At 37.3% G+C, this 14,593-nt stretch overlaps 1 protein-coding gene and 1 pseudogene across 1 annotated transcript in view; both read left to right on the top strand.

The window, feature by feature from the left end:
• Window positions 1-14,593, top strand: part of TNPO3 (transportin 3) — a 73,277-nt gene that overhangs the window by 21,500 nt on the left and 37,184 nt on the right. The window contains exons 2-5 of the mRNA XM_066362643.1: window positions 7,535-7,735; window positions 9,376-9,449; window positions 10,657-10,813; window positions 14,084-14,227. Of these exons, the coding sequence (XP_066218740.1) occupies window positions 7,535-7,735; window positions 9,376-9,449; window positions 10,657-10,813; window positions 14,084-14,227 (576 nt within the window). The remainder of the gene's footprint in view (window positions 1-7,534; window positions 7,736-9,375; window positions 9,450-10,656; window positions 10,814-14,083; window positions 14,228-14,593) is intronic.
• LOC136396383 (U4 spliceosomal RNA) lies at window positions 2,720-2,789 on the top strand (annotated as a pseudogene).

Genomic DNA, 14,593 nt, shown 5'->3' with positions numbered 1-14,593 from the left:
AACACTGTCAGTCCTTAAACTTCAAGTTAGAAACTAATCGATTTGACCATGGCAAGAAAGGATTTTCTCAATGTTGCAAGTATGGAAACATTGTAGTTCCACTAATTGAGAATTATCCACGTAGACAATTTCCTGTAAAACTTGCCTTTGCTATGACCATCAATAAGTCTCAGGGCCAAACGCTTAAGCGTGTTGGCATTTTTTTACCTGAGCCTGTATTTGGACACGGTCAACTTTATGTTGCCTGTTCAAGAGTTCGTGAAAGAACGGATGTAAAATTAAAAATAATTGATGGTCCTCTGCAAGGCGAGCTTAAAAATGATGGAAAGATCTACACAAGAAATGTTGTATACAAAGAGATCTTTGACATGTGAATTAACATTTTATTATTTAAATCACCTTTATTTATTGAGCTAGCAGTGGCTCTTAAGAAATGTACCGCCAGGCCTGACCTGTGGTGGCGCAGTGGGATAAAGCGTCGACCTGGAACACTGAGGTCGCCGGTTTGAAACCTTGGGCTTGCCTGGTCAAGGCACATATGGGATTTGATGCTTCCTGCTCCTCCCCCTTCTCTCTCTCTCTGTCTCTCTCTCTTACTCCTCTCTCTCTAAAAAAAAAAAAAATCAATAAATAAAAATATTTAAAAAAAAGAAAAAAAGAAAAAGAAATGTACTGCCAGTGGTTTCCTTCATTGCACTCTACTTTAAGCAATTAAGCAAGTAGAAGGGGGAAACCCTGTGGGGCACTAAGCAAAGGGGCGTCCTCGCCGCCTGCCCTGGGTAATTCAGTTTGAATTAGCAGACACCTTTGCACAAATCATTTTAATTACAATTTATAATATCTAGAACAGCGGTCATTTCGTATGACCGCCGGGCTTTCTAGTGACTTTATGACAGAGACACATCACCAGGTGATAGGAATTTTTCAGCTCCATTATAATCTTACAGGATAACCATGTATATGCTGTCTGTTGTTGAAACATCATTATACAGTCAGTACATAGCTATATGGTATTTATTATGTTGGGATAATTTTCTTCTTTTTCTAGTTTGTTGATATCTTTATCATGAAAGAGTATTAAATTTTGTCAAATGCCTTTTCTGCCTCAACTGAGATGTTCACGTTTTTGTTCATTGTATTAATGTGGTCTATTACATTGTTTGATTTTCATATATTGAACCACCTTTGCATCTCATGAATACATTCCACTTGATCACAGTGTATATAATCCTTTAATATAATACTGAATTCAGTTTGCTGGTATTTTGTTGAGGGTTTTGTTTTTTTTTCCATCAGTATCCATAAGGAATATTGGTCTGTAGTTTTCTTATGGTATCTTTGTCTGGCTTTGGTGTCAGAGTAATGTTGGCCTCACAAAATGAATTAGGAAGTGTTCCCTCTCACTCTTCAGTTTTCTTGGAAGAGGTTGAGAAGGATTGGTGTTAAGTCTTCTTTAAATGTTGGGTAGAATTCACCAGTAAATCTGATCCTTGGCATTTCTTTATTGGGAGGTTTTTGATTACTGATATAATCTCTTTACTAGTTATAGTAATGTAGTCTATTCATATTTTCTATTCTTGAGTCAGTCTTGGTATGTTTCTAGGAATTTGTACATTTTATCTTAGTGGTTTTTAACCACAGGTCTGCAGACTGGTATTGGTCCGCCAGAAATTTTGTGCTGGTAAAAGAGTTAACCACCCTGATGTTATACGAAGATTATAGAGTCACCAGGGTTTGAAAACCACTGATTTTCTAATTTGTTGATGTATACTTTGTAGTCTATTTTATAATCCTCTTTATTTCTGTAAAATTGGTAGTAATGTCCCCACTGTCATTTCATTTCTGTCTTTCTTCCTAGTTAATCTAGCTAAAGGATTGTTAGTTTTGTTGATCTTCTGGAAGAAAAATCAAATCTTGATTTTTTATTCTCTATTCTATTTTTGCTCTAATCTTGATTATTTCCTTCCTTATGATAGCTTTGAGTTTAGTGTGTTCTTTTTCTAGATCCTTAAGACATAAAATTAGGTTGTTGGTTTAAGATATATTTCTTTTTTAGTGTAAGTGTAAATAGCTTTAAATTTCTCTCAGAACTATTTTGCTGTATCTCATAACTTTTGGTGTATTGTGTTTCCATTTTCATTTGTCTGAATACATTTTCTAATTTCTTTTTTAATGCATTGGTTGCTTTAGAATGTTTTTTTATTTTTACCTATTTGTGAATTTTCCGGTTTTCCTTCTATTAATTTTATTGTTATTTGAAAAGGTATTTTCTATGATTCAGACCTTTATGTTTAAGACTTGTTTTGTGGCTTGGCATCTGGTCAGTCTGGAGACGTTTCAGTCTTTGAGGTGCAGTCTGTTTCTTCGCTGAGTCCCAGCTGTAAGTCTGGCGCATTTACCAGGGCTCCTCTTTAGCGAGGCTAGAATTTGTTTTCATCTCCCTAGTCTTAGGAGACTGCCCAAGGCTCTTTAGCTTCCTAGCCTCTTGTCTTCCACTTTCAGTTAGGCAAATGCCTTGAGAGGGAAAGTGGAGCCAATATTGGACTGAGTTCTCTGCTCTTCTGTTCCCTGTCTCTGGAACCTGCGGCCTCATGTTCTAGCTGTCTTGGCAGTTTTGATGTTTTCAAACACGTACTTTTTTATTCATCTTTGTACTTGTTTTAGCCTGGGAAAATGGTGTAATGCCAGCTAGAGTGTTATAACCAAAGTTGAAACACCAAGCTTTGCGCAGTGGCAGTATATCGTAGCCAATGAGGTTTATCGAGGCGCAATTATTGCTAATTGAAATACCAGTGATTACTATGGGAGTGATAGCTTCAGATTGTTTAGGGAGCACATAGGGCATAAAACCAACTACTGTGTGTTAAAAAGCTTCACTCACTACACTTTATAAAAAAACAAAACAAAAAGTGTAATTTAAATGTTTACAAAAAGGATCTTACCTTAAAGATAAAGGATCTTTATCTGTGTTTTTAAATTTTTATATGTTAGAGATCTTTCCATATTAGGAATACAAATCCATCTTTTTAAATTTTAAAGGCAGTTCCAAAGGATATATTAAAAAAATAGTCAAACATATTAAAGGTGCTTGAAAAATAAATCTTTGCATCCCTAACCCCAAGTTTACCAGTTCTCCAGAAGAAAATAGTATTTGTTTTGTTTTGACTTTTGGTTTTGCTCTTAATTTTTGAGATCTCTCCTTTTAAGGAGATAGAGATGTTTAAGTAGGAAATAATATATCCAGAATGATACAGTTGGTGGTTTTTTTGCTAGTTTCTGCCATTCAGATTAAAACACAACATATCACCACATAATCCATGAACATTTTCACAAGGGTCCTTCCTGATCTGGTGGGTTGACAGATTTCACTTGGGAGAAAGATTTCATACTAGTTCAATTTAATAGGCAATATTGAGACTTTTTGGTTGCTTTGTTCTATTCTGTTTTTAAACAGCTATGGAAAACCACACTAAACAAATACATAACTTGGTGAATTATCTGTGTACAGTGTCCTCACAGCCACCACCCAAGTCAAGAAATAGAACTTCACTGGCCACTGCAGAAGTCTTCCTTGTGCCCTGTTTGACAGAACTGCCTCCTCTCTCTAAAAGTAACCACTGTCCTTTCATAATAATCCCTTCTTTGTTTATCTTTATGGTTTTATCCCTCAAGTGGGTATTCTTCCATATTGTACTTTGGTCTTCCCATATGTTTTTAAAGTGTCTTTTAATCTGCAGGTTCTTTCTCTCAGTGTAGATTATCTGTTGAGGAATCTGGGCCATTTGACATGTTGAGTTTCCCTACAGTCTGGGTTTGGCTGATTGCATAGTTATGATGCAGTTCCACGTTCTTGTATTTCCTGCAAATTGCTAAGTGGATCCAGAGGCTTGATGAGACACAGATTGATTTGAACCTGTTGTCATTGTGATATACTGTTCTTTCATCAGGATGCACGTACTACTTGATTGTCTTTGTGTGCTCATGTGATCTACTACTGTGAAACAAATCACCTCGAACATAGTGACTTAAACAAAAACCATCACATTGTGTCTCATAACTTTGTAGGTCACGAATTCAAGCAGGGCTCTTGGAAGATAATTCTGCTCCATGAGGCATCCAGTTGGTGAATGGGCTGGTCTAGAGGTTCTAAGATGGCTTTATTTACATGCTTGACATTATGGTAGGAATGGCTAAAGGCTGGACTTAGCTGGGCTCTTCTTGCTTTCCATGACTTTTCAGAGACTTCCTGATCTCTTGATATTGTTTCTCCAACAGAGTATTCTGAGTTCTTACATGGTAAGTGTCAAAGAATTTGTGAACATAGAATAAAACCACCACAGTAACTAATAAATATTTGGGGACATATTTGGATATCTCATGTTTCTCTTTAAAGTTTTACCCACTAATTTTTATCATATGTGAGTGAATCTTACAGTAGCAATTATTTATTTATTTTCCCCCCATTAATCAGGAAGTAGGGAGAGGCATCAACTGTTGCACTTAGTTGTTCCATTTAGTTGTGTACTCATTGATGCTTCTCATATGTGCCTTAACCGAGATAAAACCTGTGACCTTTGGCGCCTGCAGTCAACACAACTTAACCATTGGGCAACCCTGCCAGGGCCACCAGTAGAAATTATTACCTGTAGTATTCTAATGGTAATTTTCTATTTTTCTCATTGCTTCTATATTCATTAACTACCACTCACCTGTAAAAAGGAATCTTATATCCCATAAATACCTCCTCAACAGTTATTTATTTATTCAGTTATTACATTAGTATGGACTTATGGATATTTGTTTTATTTTTGAATTATAATCAAATGCCATCATAATTAATTTGTTACTCCAGGTTTGCTAGCTGTGGCCATTGGGAGCTCTTTCAGGTTGGCTCTTAACGTCCTTTAGACTAAGGCTAGTTTTTAAAATGTTTTTCTGACCTACTTTTCTTGCGGGGATGTTATTCTGTTCATGATTTTCTCTTCCCCCCTTATTTGACCTCAGTTGCTTGTGTATGTGTGTGTGTGTGAAATTAGTTATTCTGAACTTTTATTCATTTTAGAGAGGAGAGGGAGAGACAGAGGGAGAGTTAGGAGAGACAGAGAGAGAGAAGGGGGGAGGAGCTGGAAGCATCAACTCCCATATGTGTGCCTTGACCAGGCAAGCCCAGGGTTTCGAACCAGCAACCTCAGCATTTCCAGGTTGACGCTTTATCCACTGCGCCACCACAGGTCAGGCCTATTCTGAACTTTTAGAAGGCATAAGGATAATATTTTTAAATTCAAAGAGCTTCCTTTTCTGTTGTTTTCAGATAGTATTTACAGATATGGTGGTTTATTTCTAAGATTTTCTAGCTTTGTACCTTATTTTTTCCCTTTGTCTCTGTTGTATTTGTCCTGTATAATTTTGATTCTGTTCATACCACTTTCTCCTCAGTGTGGAGCCCTGTTCTGGTTCTTCATTTCAAGAGTTTATAGAGGCTAGACTTCCGTCTCCTTGGACCTTACATAGGCCTCTTCCACTCACCTTTTCTGCTCACCAAAACCGCTTCCATTTTCAAATACAGTCCACAGATTGACTCCCTGTGCTTTGTAGTGACTACCTGTTAGTTCTTTTGTTGTTGATTTGCTCTTGGTTCTATTAGCTACCCTGTTGTTTCCTTCTACTTCTGTTTTTACTGAAGCTGAAATTACACAAATCTTGTTCATGTCACTGGTTTGTCCCCAACCACTTAAAATTTGGGGTTCTTGGAGATAACTTACTAAGACCTAGTTTTCTTGTAAATGTCCACAGTGCTTTGCTTTTCCTGTTTGATTGGTCTTTTTTTATGAGGGCATTTATGGAGATGCCAAGGCCTCATAGAATCTTTTTGCTATTATTTTTTTTAAAATATCAATTTAAGCAAAATATATTTTGATGGCATTTAAGTACAGATGAGGTTGTGTTACTGGTTAGATAATGAATCGCGAGAAACTGTGTAGCTGGGAGATCTTTTGTGACATGTAGGGGTACAAAGTAAAAAAAAAAGTAATAAACATTTTATCCAGAAAGAAGTTAAATGTTCCATCATCTTACTGATTTAAAGCTAAGTTATTTCAATAAACCTGTGGTGAATTTCATGGCCTCTGTCCTTAGTTTACTTTGGGAACTTAGTTGTACAGGCCATTTATTCTGCCTTTTTCTTCTCCTTGACTTCTTGTTTATTTTTGGAAAAATCTTGAAGAATCATTATGTGTTACTTATGAAATGCTCTGTCTGCATTAAAAATTGACTAGGTAGGCCCTGGCCGGTTGGCTCAGTGGTGGAGCGTCGGCCTGGCGTGTGGGAGTCCTGGCTTCGATTCCTGGCCAGGGCACACAGGAGAAGCGCCCATCTGTTTCTCCACCCCTCCCTCTCTCCTTCCTCTCTCTCTCTCTCTTCCCCTCCCGCAGCCAAGGCTCCATTGGAGCAGGGTTGGCCCAGGCACTGAGGATGGCTCTGTGGCCTCTGCCTCAGGCGCTAGAATGGCTCTGGATGCAGCGGAGCGGTGCCCCAGATAGGCAGAGCATCGCCCCCTGGTGGGCGTGCCGTGTGGATCCCGGTCAGGCGCATGCGGGAGTCTGTCTGACTGCCTCCCCGTTTCCAACTTCAGAAAAATACACACACACACAAAAATTGACTAGGTAAATTTGTATGATCTCTCTTCACAATTGCTCTATTCCTGAATTGAGGTTGATAATTTTTTTCAGCCAGCACTTCATTATCAGTCTCTTTTTTTTAGCCTTGTCCCATGAAGAGGCAGTTTTGCTTAGAATTTTGTGTACTGCATGATTTTATTCTTAAAAGTTATCTTTCAAAATAGAGCTCCCTTTTTTAACCATGACTGGCTGTTAGAGACCAAATTCTGTTTTTGTTCTATTTATTATATTTATAGATACATTTATTTTCTCCTGTGAAAATGATTTTAGTAGCTTGTATATAGCACTTTACCAAATATAATTACATAAGAAAAGAATTAAATTATGTGAGATATTCACTTGTGGTGAGGTAGTTTTTCTGAAGTTATTCAGGAGTAAAGATTGAAATGTAGGCCTAATGAGACCAATATGAAATATAGTCAACAGTTTATTGATTTATTAAAATAGCTTCCAGACTCAGTTCTCAGAGTGGGAAGGAGAAGAAACATGCAATCTGTAGTTTATTTAGGGCTGGAAAATTGTGCAGTGACATTTTAGTTTTATTAGAAACTTTTAGGACATTTTCTCATACTCTTACCCTGTACACGATTAATGATTCTAATCAGCAGTTTTAGATTTATTGATTCAATTGATAACTCTCAGGCCGTACTTAAAAAGTCAGAAGATTTTAGGTAATATTTTTGTTGAACAGGACCTGTAAATATAGAATCTGAGGTATTGGCTGAATTAGTGGGTGATTTAGCTTGTCAGATTTTTCTTTCATTATACTTTAATCTGAATATGTTGATATGTACTGGGGGTGTAGAATATTAAAATTAAGAAAAGTCTTTAAAACATTTTATTTGATCTGCTTTCAGGTTCATGCATGGGAGATTTCAGACCAACTGTTACAGATTCGACAGGATGTAGAATCATGCTATTTTGCTGCACAAACCATGAAAATGAAGATTCAGACCTCATTTTATGAGCTCCCTACAGACTCTCATGCCTCTTTACGGGACTCATTACTAACCCATATCCAGAACTTGAAAGACCTGTCACCTGTCATCGTAACGCAGGTAAATCCTATGCTTCTCCTTAGGGAAATTTGTTAAGGCCATTTGGATACCAACTTAATTTTGATTGACATTGCTAGGCCATGTGAAGTAATATTAGCAACTTTATTATACACTAATTACTGTAAGTAGAAATTTGAATCTTTTGTATTAATCTAGAGTTCATTTGATTTTAAACTAAAATACTGGAAGCAGGGGGGGTGAGTGTAGGTTTTTACAGGCAGCCATGTGTGCTGGGCCCTCCCCCCACATTTAAAATTGTAGATGATTAAAACACTGTACTATTCTGGGTGAGAGGTGTATATAGTTGCCTTTAAAGCAGGGATCGTCAGTCTTTTTATACCTACCACCCACTTTTGTATCTCTGTTAGTAGTAAAATTTTCTAACCGCCCACTAGTTCCACAGTAATGGTGATTTATAAAGTAGGGAAGTAATTTTACTTTATAAAATTTATAAAGCAGAGTTATAGCAAGTTAAAGCATATAATAATAATTACTTACAAAGTACTTTATGTTGGATTTTCGCTAAGTGTGGCAGAATAAATTTTTTTTTTTTTTACAGAGACAGAGAGTGAGTCAGAGAGAGGGATAGATAGGGACAGACAGGAATGGAGAGAGATGAGAAGCATCAATCATTAGTTTTTCGTTGCGACACCTTAGTTGTTCATTGATTGCTTTCTCATATGTGCCTTGACCGTGGGGCTACAGCAGACCAAGTAACCCCTTGCTCAAGCCAGCGACCTTGGGTCCAAAGTTGATGAGCTTTACTCAAACCAGATGGGTCCACAGTCAAGCTGGGGACCTCAGGGTCTTGAACCTGGGTCCTCTGCATCTCAGTCTGATGCTCTATCCACTGCACCACCGCCTGATCAGGCAGAATAAATCTTTATAAAACAACTTACTATAGTTAAATCTATCTTTTTATTTATACTTTGGTTGCTCCGCTACTGCTCACCATGAAAGCTGGAACGCCCACTAGTGGGTGGTAGGGACCAGGTTGACTACCACTGCTCTAAAGAAAAACCTTTCTGGACTGAATAGCTAATAAAAGTGTCATGAATGAAGCAGTGAACTCTAGAGCATTTGGGCTTTCCCTCTTAGAAATAATGTTAGGAAGGAAAACTGGAAGCTTCAGTGAATACATAACTGTGTTCTCTGCCTGGCATAGAAGTGCCCTTGAAGAGGAAGGAGACTTTTGCATAAGGCTTCAAGATGAGAAATGCAGAGAGAAGGGAAATGGCAACCCATTCCTTGAGGAGTGAGTCAATGAGCTTACTTTGTCAGTAGCTTTGGCCTTTTGGCAAAGTATAATTTATTTGCCCGTGAAGTTCTATGGTATTGTTAAATAAAAGTACGTATTGATATGTTCTAAGGAAAATCTATAGTCTGTACTTTCTTCTTGTTACTGTTTTCTTTTTGTTTTTCAGTTTTAAAAGTTACCTTATAAATCCTAGCAATTTGTAGCTATCCTAGAAGAGTTTACATGATGCAGATAGTTGTGGGAGTGAGGAGAGGAAGGGGGTGTCTTACATGTCATGTTGTTTGGAAGAAATTTAGTTTCCTTGCTTTTCATTTAGTATTGATGGTAATCCTATTTCTGTACATCTGTTCTGTTCCTTTATTTAATTCCTCTTCTTATTCAGCTGGCTTTAGCAATAGCAGACCTTGCCCTACAGATGCCTTCCTGGAAAGGATGCGTACAAACATTGGTGGAAAAGTAAGTAGCTTGTGTTGATTGTGTGCTAGCATTTGGGATTACCATTAACCTACACAGATATTTGTTAGCAATAGCTAGACATTTGAACTATTTCCCCAACTCTTAACATAGAATTATTTATTATTAACCTTTGTTAGGTTAAAAGAAAATCATTTAAAATTTAAATACTACAAAAAGTTTTCATGTGGAACATAAAAGTCCCTCATAATTTACATGCACACACATATCACTTGAATTAACTGCAGCGAAGTTACTGCTTCATGGATCACTGCTGCTGATCTGTCAGCAATTATATAAAAATATTTTAGAATGTATAAGATATTAAATTGAAAATTGTAAATTGTTGTGAGTATACATGTTCTTACTAATTGGGATATGTTTTATGTCTGTCAAAGAGACAGTATTATTTTTAAATACATGGAGCCTGCTACTTTGTATAAAGCATTTTCTCATGGTCTTGGCAAGATAATCTTGATATCTGTTTGCATTTTGGCATTTGATCAAGAACTTATTTTTAAACAAAGTGGATGTCCTGTTTACCTCCAACAATAGTGTGTCATTAAAGACTTTAGAAGGATCATACATTTTTTTACTTCCAAGTAAAAAGTAAACACTTTCCTTTCTCCTTATTCCTATAATATTTTATAGTAACTACTATTAATGACTGACTGTATAGCCCTCTAGACTTTTCTTTAAGCATTTTATAATAAGTGCATGCATATTTTAGTACACATATACCTATATGTGTGTTTGTTCACTCACATGTAATGTGATTCGTGTACTTTTTTCACTTCATACATTGTGGACATCTTCCTGTTATGACATACATAGGTACCTCATTATGATGGCTGCGTATGTTCCATTGTAAAACTAACCTTTTTTATCCTGTTTAATTATGAAGGACCTTTATACTATTTTCCCAGTATTTTTGCTGTTATATAAAAGTACTGAAATACACATCTTTGAGCCTATGAGATTTTTCTGAGAAATAAATTTCTGGAAGTGGAATTGTTTGGGTCAGAGATTATGCAAATTGAAATTTTGATTTTCAGATACCCTTAAAAAATTCTATCTTCTTTTCGTCTAACTTGAATAGTTTTGAAGATGTTGCTTTTGTTGTCATGGATTATTCTGATAGCTGTTGTCACTTTATGTGATTGTGTTTTTTTCTGACTAAGCAACTTATGTTTCTCCTTTTCTTTCCTAGGTATAGCAATGATGTAACCTCTTTGCCTTTTCTGCTGGAGATCCTTACAGTGCTCCCTGAAGAAGTACATAGTCGTTCCTTACGGATTGGAGCTAACAGACGCACAGAAATTATAGAAGATTTGGCCTTCTACTCTAGTACTGTAGTATCTCTATTGGTAAGTTGTTGCCGAGGGGCAAAAGCCATAGTAGTTATTTTGTAATTCAGTTTTATTATAGTGTAATAGCTTTCTTTGCAAAATTTGGCAGTGGTAATGCTGTGGCATTATATAACACTTTATAATTAAAAAATATTTTCAGGAAACTATACGTTTTGAGCTTCTGAGTAATGCTGTGAGGGTAATGTCATCTTCATTTTATGAATGAGAAACAGGCTTTAGAATTATACAACTGTTAATTCAGAATTTGAACTGAGCCTTGTGACTACATCTTGCTCTTCTACTGTTTTATGCTGCAAACTGTCAGCTCTTCATGAAGGACCATGCCAAGGAAAGTGTGTATAAATTTACTTGTATCTTTTTTTAAGGATGAACTCTTAAGGATTTTGACAGGGAGTTGGCACAGGACTTTATTTGACCTTGGAGTAAAATCACAATTATAGATTAGCAAATATTACACCATCTTTTTAAAAGAGTTAAATGTGATTATATCCTTTTCAATTAGGTAGATATTTTAATGCTGTAGACCAGGGGTGGGTAAATTTATCATCCATGGGCTAGTCACCTATTTTTGTAAATAATGTTTTATTGGAATACAGTCATGCCCATTTACTTACCTATTGTCTATGTCCAAAATTTTGGATTAAAATGGGAGAATTGAGTAGTTTTTATAGAGACCATATACTATCTGCAAAGCCTAAAATATTTAGTATGTGGCCCTTTATTGACAATATTTGCTGGTTCATCTTTATAATCCAACTCAGTTTTCTCAGTAATGTGGTTATAGTAGATGATTTTTCAGGAATTTGTGCTAGTACTTCCTATTTGAGAACTTCTTGAGAAAACGAAATTTTGTTTTAAAATTGTGTTCAGTTTGGTATTTGAAGTTCATTGGAAAATTATTATTATTATTATTATTATTATTATTTCATTTTTCCGAAGCTGGAAACAGGGAGGCAGCCAGACAGACTCCCACATGTGCCCGACTGGGGGCGATGCTCCGCCCCTCTGGGGCATCGCTCTGTTGCATCCAGAGCCACCCTAGCGCCTGAGGCAGAGGCCACAGAGCCATCCTCAGTGCCTGGGCCATCTTTGCTCCAATGGAGCCTTGGCTGTGGTAGGGGAAGAGAGAGACAGAGAGGAAGGGGGGGGAGGGGTGGAGAAGCAGATGGGCACTTCTCCTGTGTGCCCTGGCCAGAAATCGAACCCGGGACTCCCGCACGCCAGACCGACACTCTACCGCTGAGCCAACCGGCCAGGGCCAGAAAATTATTTTAATTTAAATGTTTTTCAACTAACTATTTTAAAAACAATATTATAAAAAAATTGGAAAATATAGAAAAGCAGATCAAATTCAGACTATCTGGAGGTCACACTGTTAACCCTTTAGTACATGTCCTCTGTGAACATATGACAGGTTTTAAAAATCCAAATGAGATATTTACCTGTCCATCTGTAGCCTGCTTTTTCAGTCAACCAGCTTAATCTTTCCACTTATCTATGTATTCATTGATTGATTCCTATATGTGCCCTGACTGGGGTTCAAACCCTCAACCCATCATCCCAGTAGGATGGTGCTCTAACCAGCTGAGCTATGTGGCCAGTGCTCTTCTTACTAGACAATGCCTCATAACCATAACATCCTATTAGAATTAATAATTTGTTACATTAAACTACCTATCACTATGTAGTTTCTTTCTCCTGACATTTTAAGCATCAAAAGAATGATTTTAGTGGAGACTGAATCAGTGAAAATACATGAGTCCATAATACGCCATAAAGAGAAAGTCAGAAAAAAAACTAGTAACATTTGAGGCAGCTTTAAAACAAATCCTTATTTTCATCCCTTTGAGTATGGTATTTTGTGCCAACCTCTTCTGTCCTGCAAAGTTTATGTTGTTGCAGAATCAGCTGACATTCTTATGGGAGCTCCCTTGTAGGTAACTAACTGCTTTTCTCCTGCTGCTTATAAAAGATTCTCTTTATCTTTAGTCTTTGGCATTTTATTTTATTTTTATTTATTTTTTATTTTTGTGGCAGAGACAGAGTCAGAGAGAGGGACAGACAGACAGGAAGGGAGAGAGATGAGAAACATCAGTTCTTCATTGCAGCTTTTTAATTTTTCATTGATTGATTTCTCATATGTGCCGTGACTGGGGGGCCACAGCAGACCGAGTGACCCTTGCTCGAGCCAGTGACTTTGGGCTCAAGCTGGTGAGCCTTGCTCAAACCAGATGAGCCCACGCTCAAGCTGGCAACCTCGGGGTCTCGAACCTGGGTCCTCCACATCTCAGTCCGACGCTCTATTCACTGCGCCACTGCCTGGTCAGACTTTAGTCTTTGGCATTTTAATTCTGATGTGTCTTAGTGTGAGCCTCTTTGGGTTCATCTTGTTTGGAACTCTCTTCATTTCCTGAACTTGTGTGTTTATTTCCATTACCAGGTTAGGGAAGTTTTCCATCATTATTTTATGTTTTCTTCATTTTCATGTTTCCTATCTCTGTTGAAGTTCTCACTAAGTTGATCTACTCTTCCTCTAAGTTTATTGAACATCCTTGTAACCAGTGTTTTGAACTCTGCATCTAGTAGATTGCTTGTCTCTGTTTTATTTAGTTATTTTTCTGGAGTTTTGTTCATTACATTCATTTGGACTGCTTCCTTGTGTTTGTTTCTATGTATTAGGTAGAGCTGCTGCATCTCCCAGGCTTGGTAGAGTGGCCTTATGTAGTAGGTGTTCTGTAGGGCCCCATGGCACAGTCTCCCCAGTCACTCATGCTTGGTGCTCCAGGTGCACCCTGTGTGGGCTATGTGTACCCTCCTCTTGTAGTTGAGCCTTTATTGTTGGCATGTCAGTGGGAGGGATTTACCACCAGACCAACTGGCTGCCAGGGACTGGTCCTGACTACAGTGAAGGAGCAGCTCTGCAGGGCCAGCCCCATGTAGCAGGACTTGTTTCAGTGGGGCTCTGGTGCCCCAGGAATCCGCCCTTTGAATGTGTCGCTCATGAAGGTGGTAGGGTGGTGCTCCAGCATGGTATATAACCTCTTTGTATCTCAGATTCCCAATTCAGATAATTGGGATAATAATAGTACCCACCTGTAGAGTTTTAGTGGGGGTTAAATGAACTGAGTGTTGAAAACAAAGTCTAGTACTTACAAAGCACTTCTGTTAGCTATTAACTGTTTTCATCCTTTTTATTATTACATCTGTAAGGTGATTGTAATAATGATTTAAATATAAAGACTGACATTCTTTCTTTCTTCTTTTCAGATGACCTGTGTAGAAAAAGCAGGAACAGATGAAAAAATGCTTATGAAGGTCTTTCGCTGTTTGGGAAGTTGGTTTAACTTAGGCGTTTTGGACAGTAACTTCATGGCTAATAATAAGTTACTAGCACTCCTTTTTGAAGTTTTGGTAAGTAATGGCTTTGCTTAAGAAAGTATTTCTACCACATAGTCACAGTAACTAACCTTCTGGGACATAACAGTGTTTTCATATTTCGGTACAATGATTAGAAAGCATATAGTAGGAAAGCAGCAATGTCCAAATTAAGGTATTACTTTTAATTATCAGAGTAGAATCTAGTTAGTGTTTATAAGAAAGGGTCTTCTGTGTAGATAAATATTGAATTAAAACTCAAGTAACAAAAAAACCTTCAGTCTCTTTTTTTCTTGTTAAAGTGTAAAGTTGTGTGTGTTTAAGAACACATGTGGCATTCCATTTGGAGGGACTGATAGGAAAAACATGGATTTTAGAAGTTGTGTGATTGTGATTGAGGCA

The sequence above is a fragment of the Saccopteryx leptura genome, chromosome 2 (genome assembly GCF_036850995.1).
Source record: "Saccopteryx leptura isolate mSacLep1 chromosome 2, mSacLep1_pri_phased_curated, whole genome shotgun sequence".
NCBI lineage: Eukaryota > Metazoa > Chordata > Mammalia > Chiroptera > Emballonuridae > Saccopteryx > Saccopteryx leptura.
This window is presented reverse-complemented; position numbering and strand designations above follow the sequence as displayed.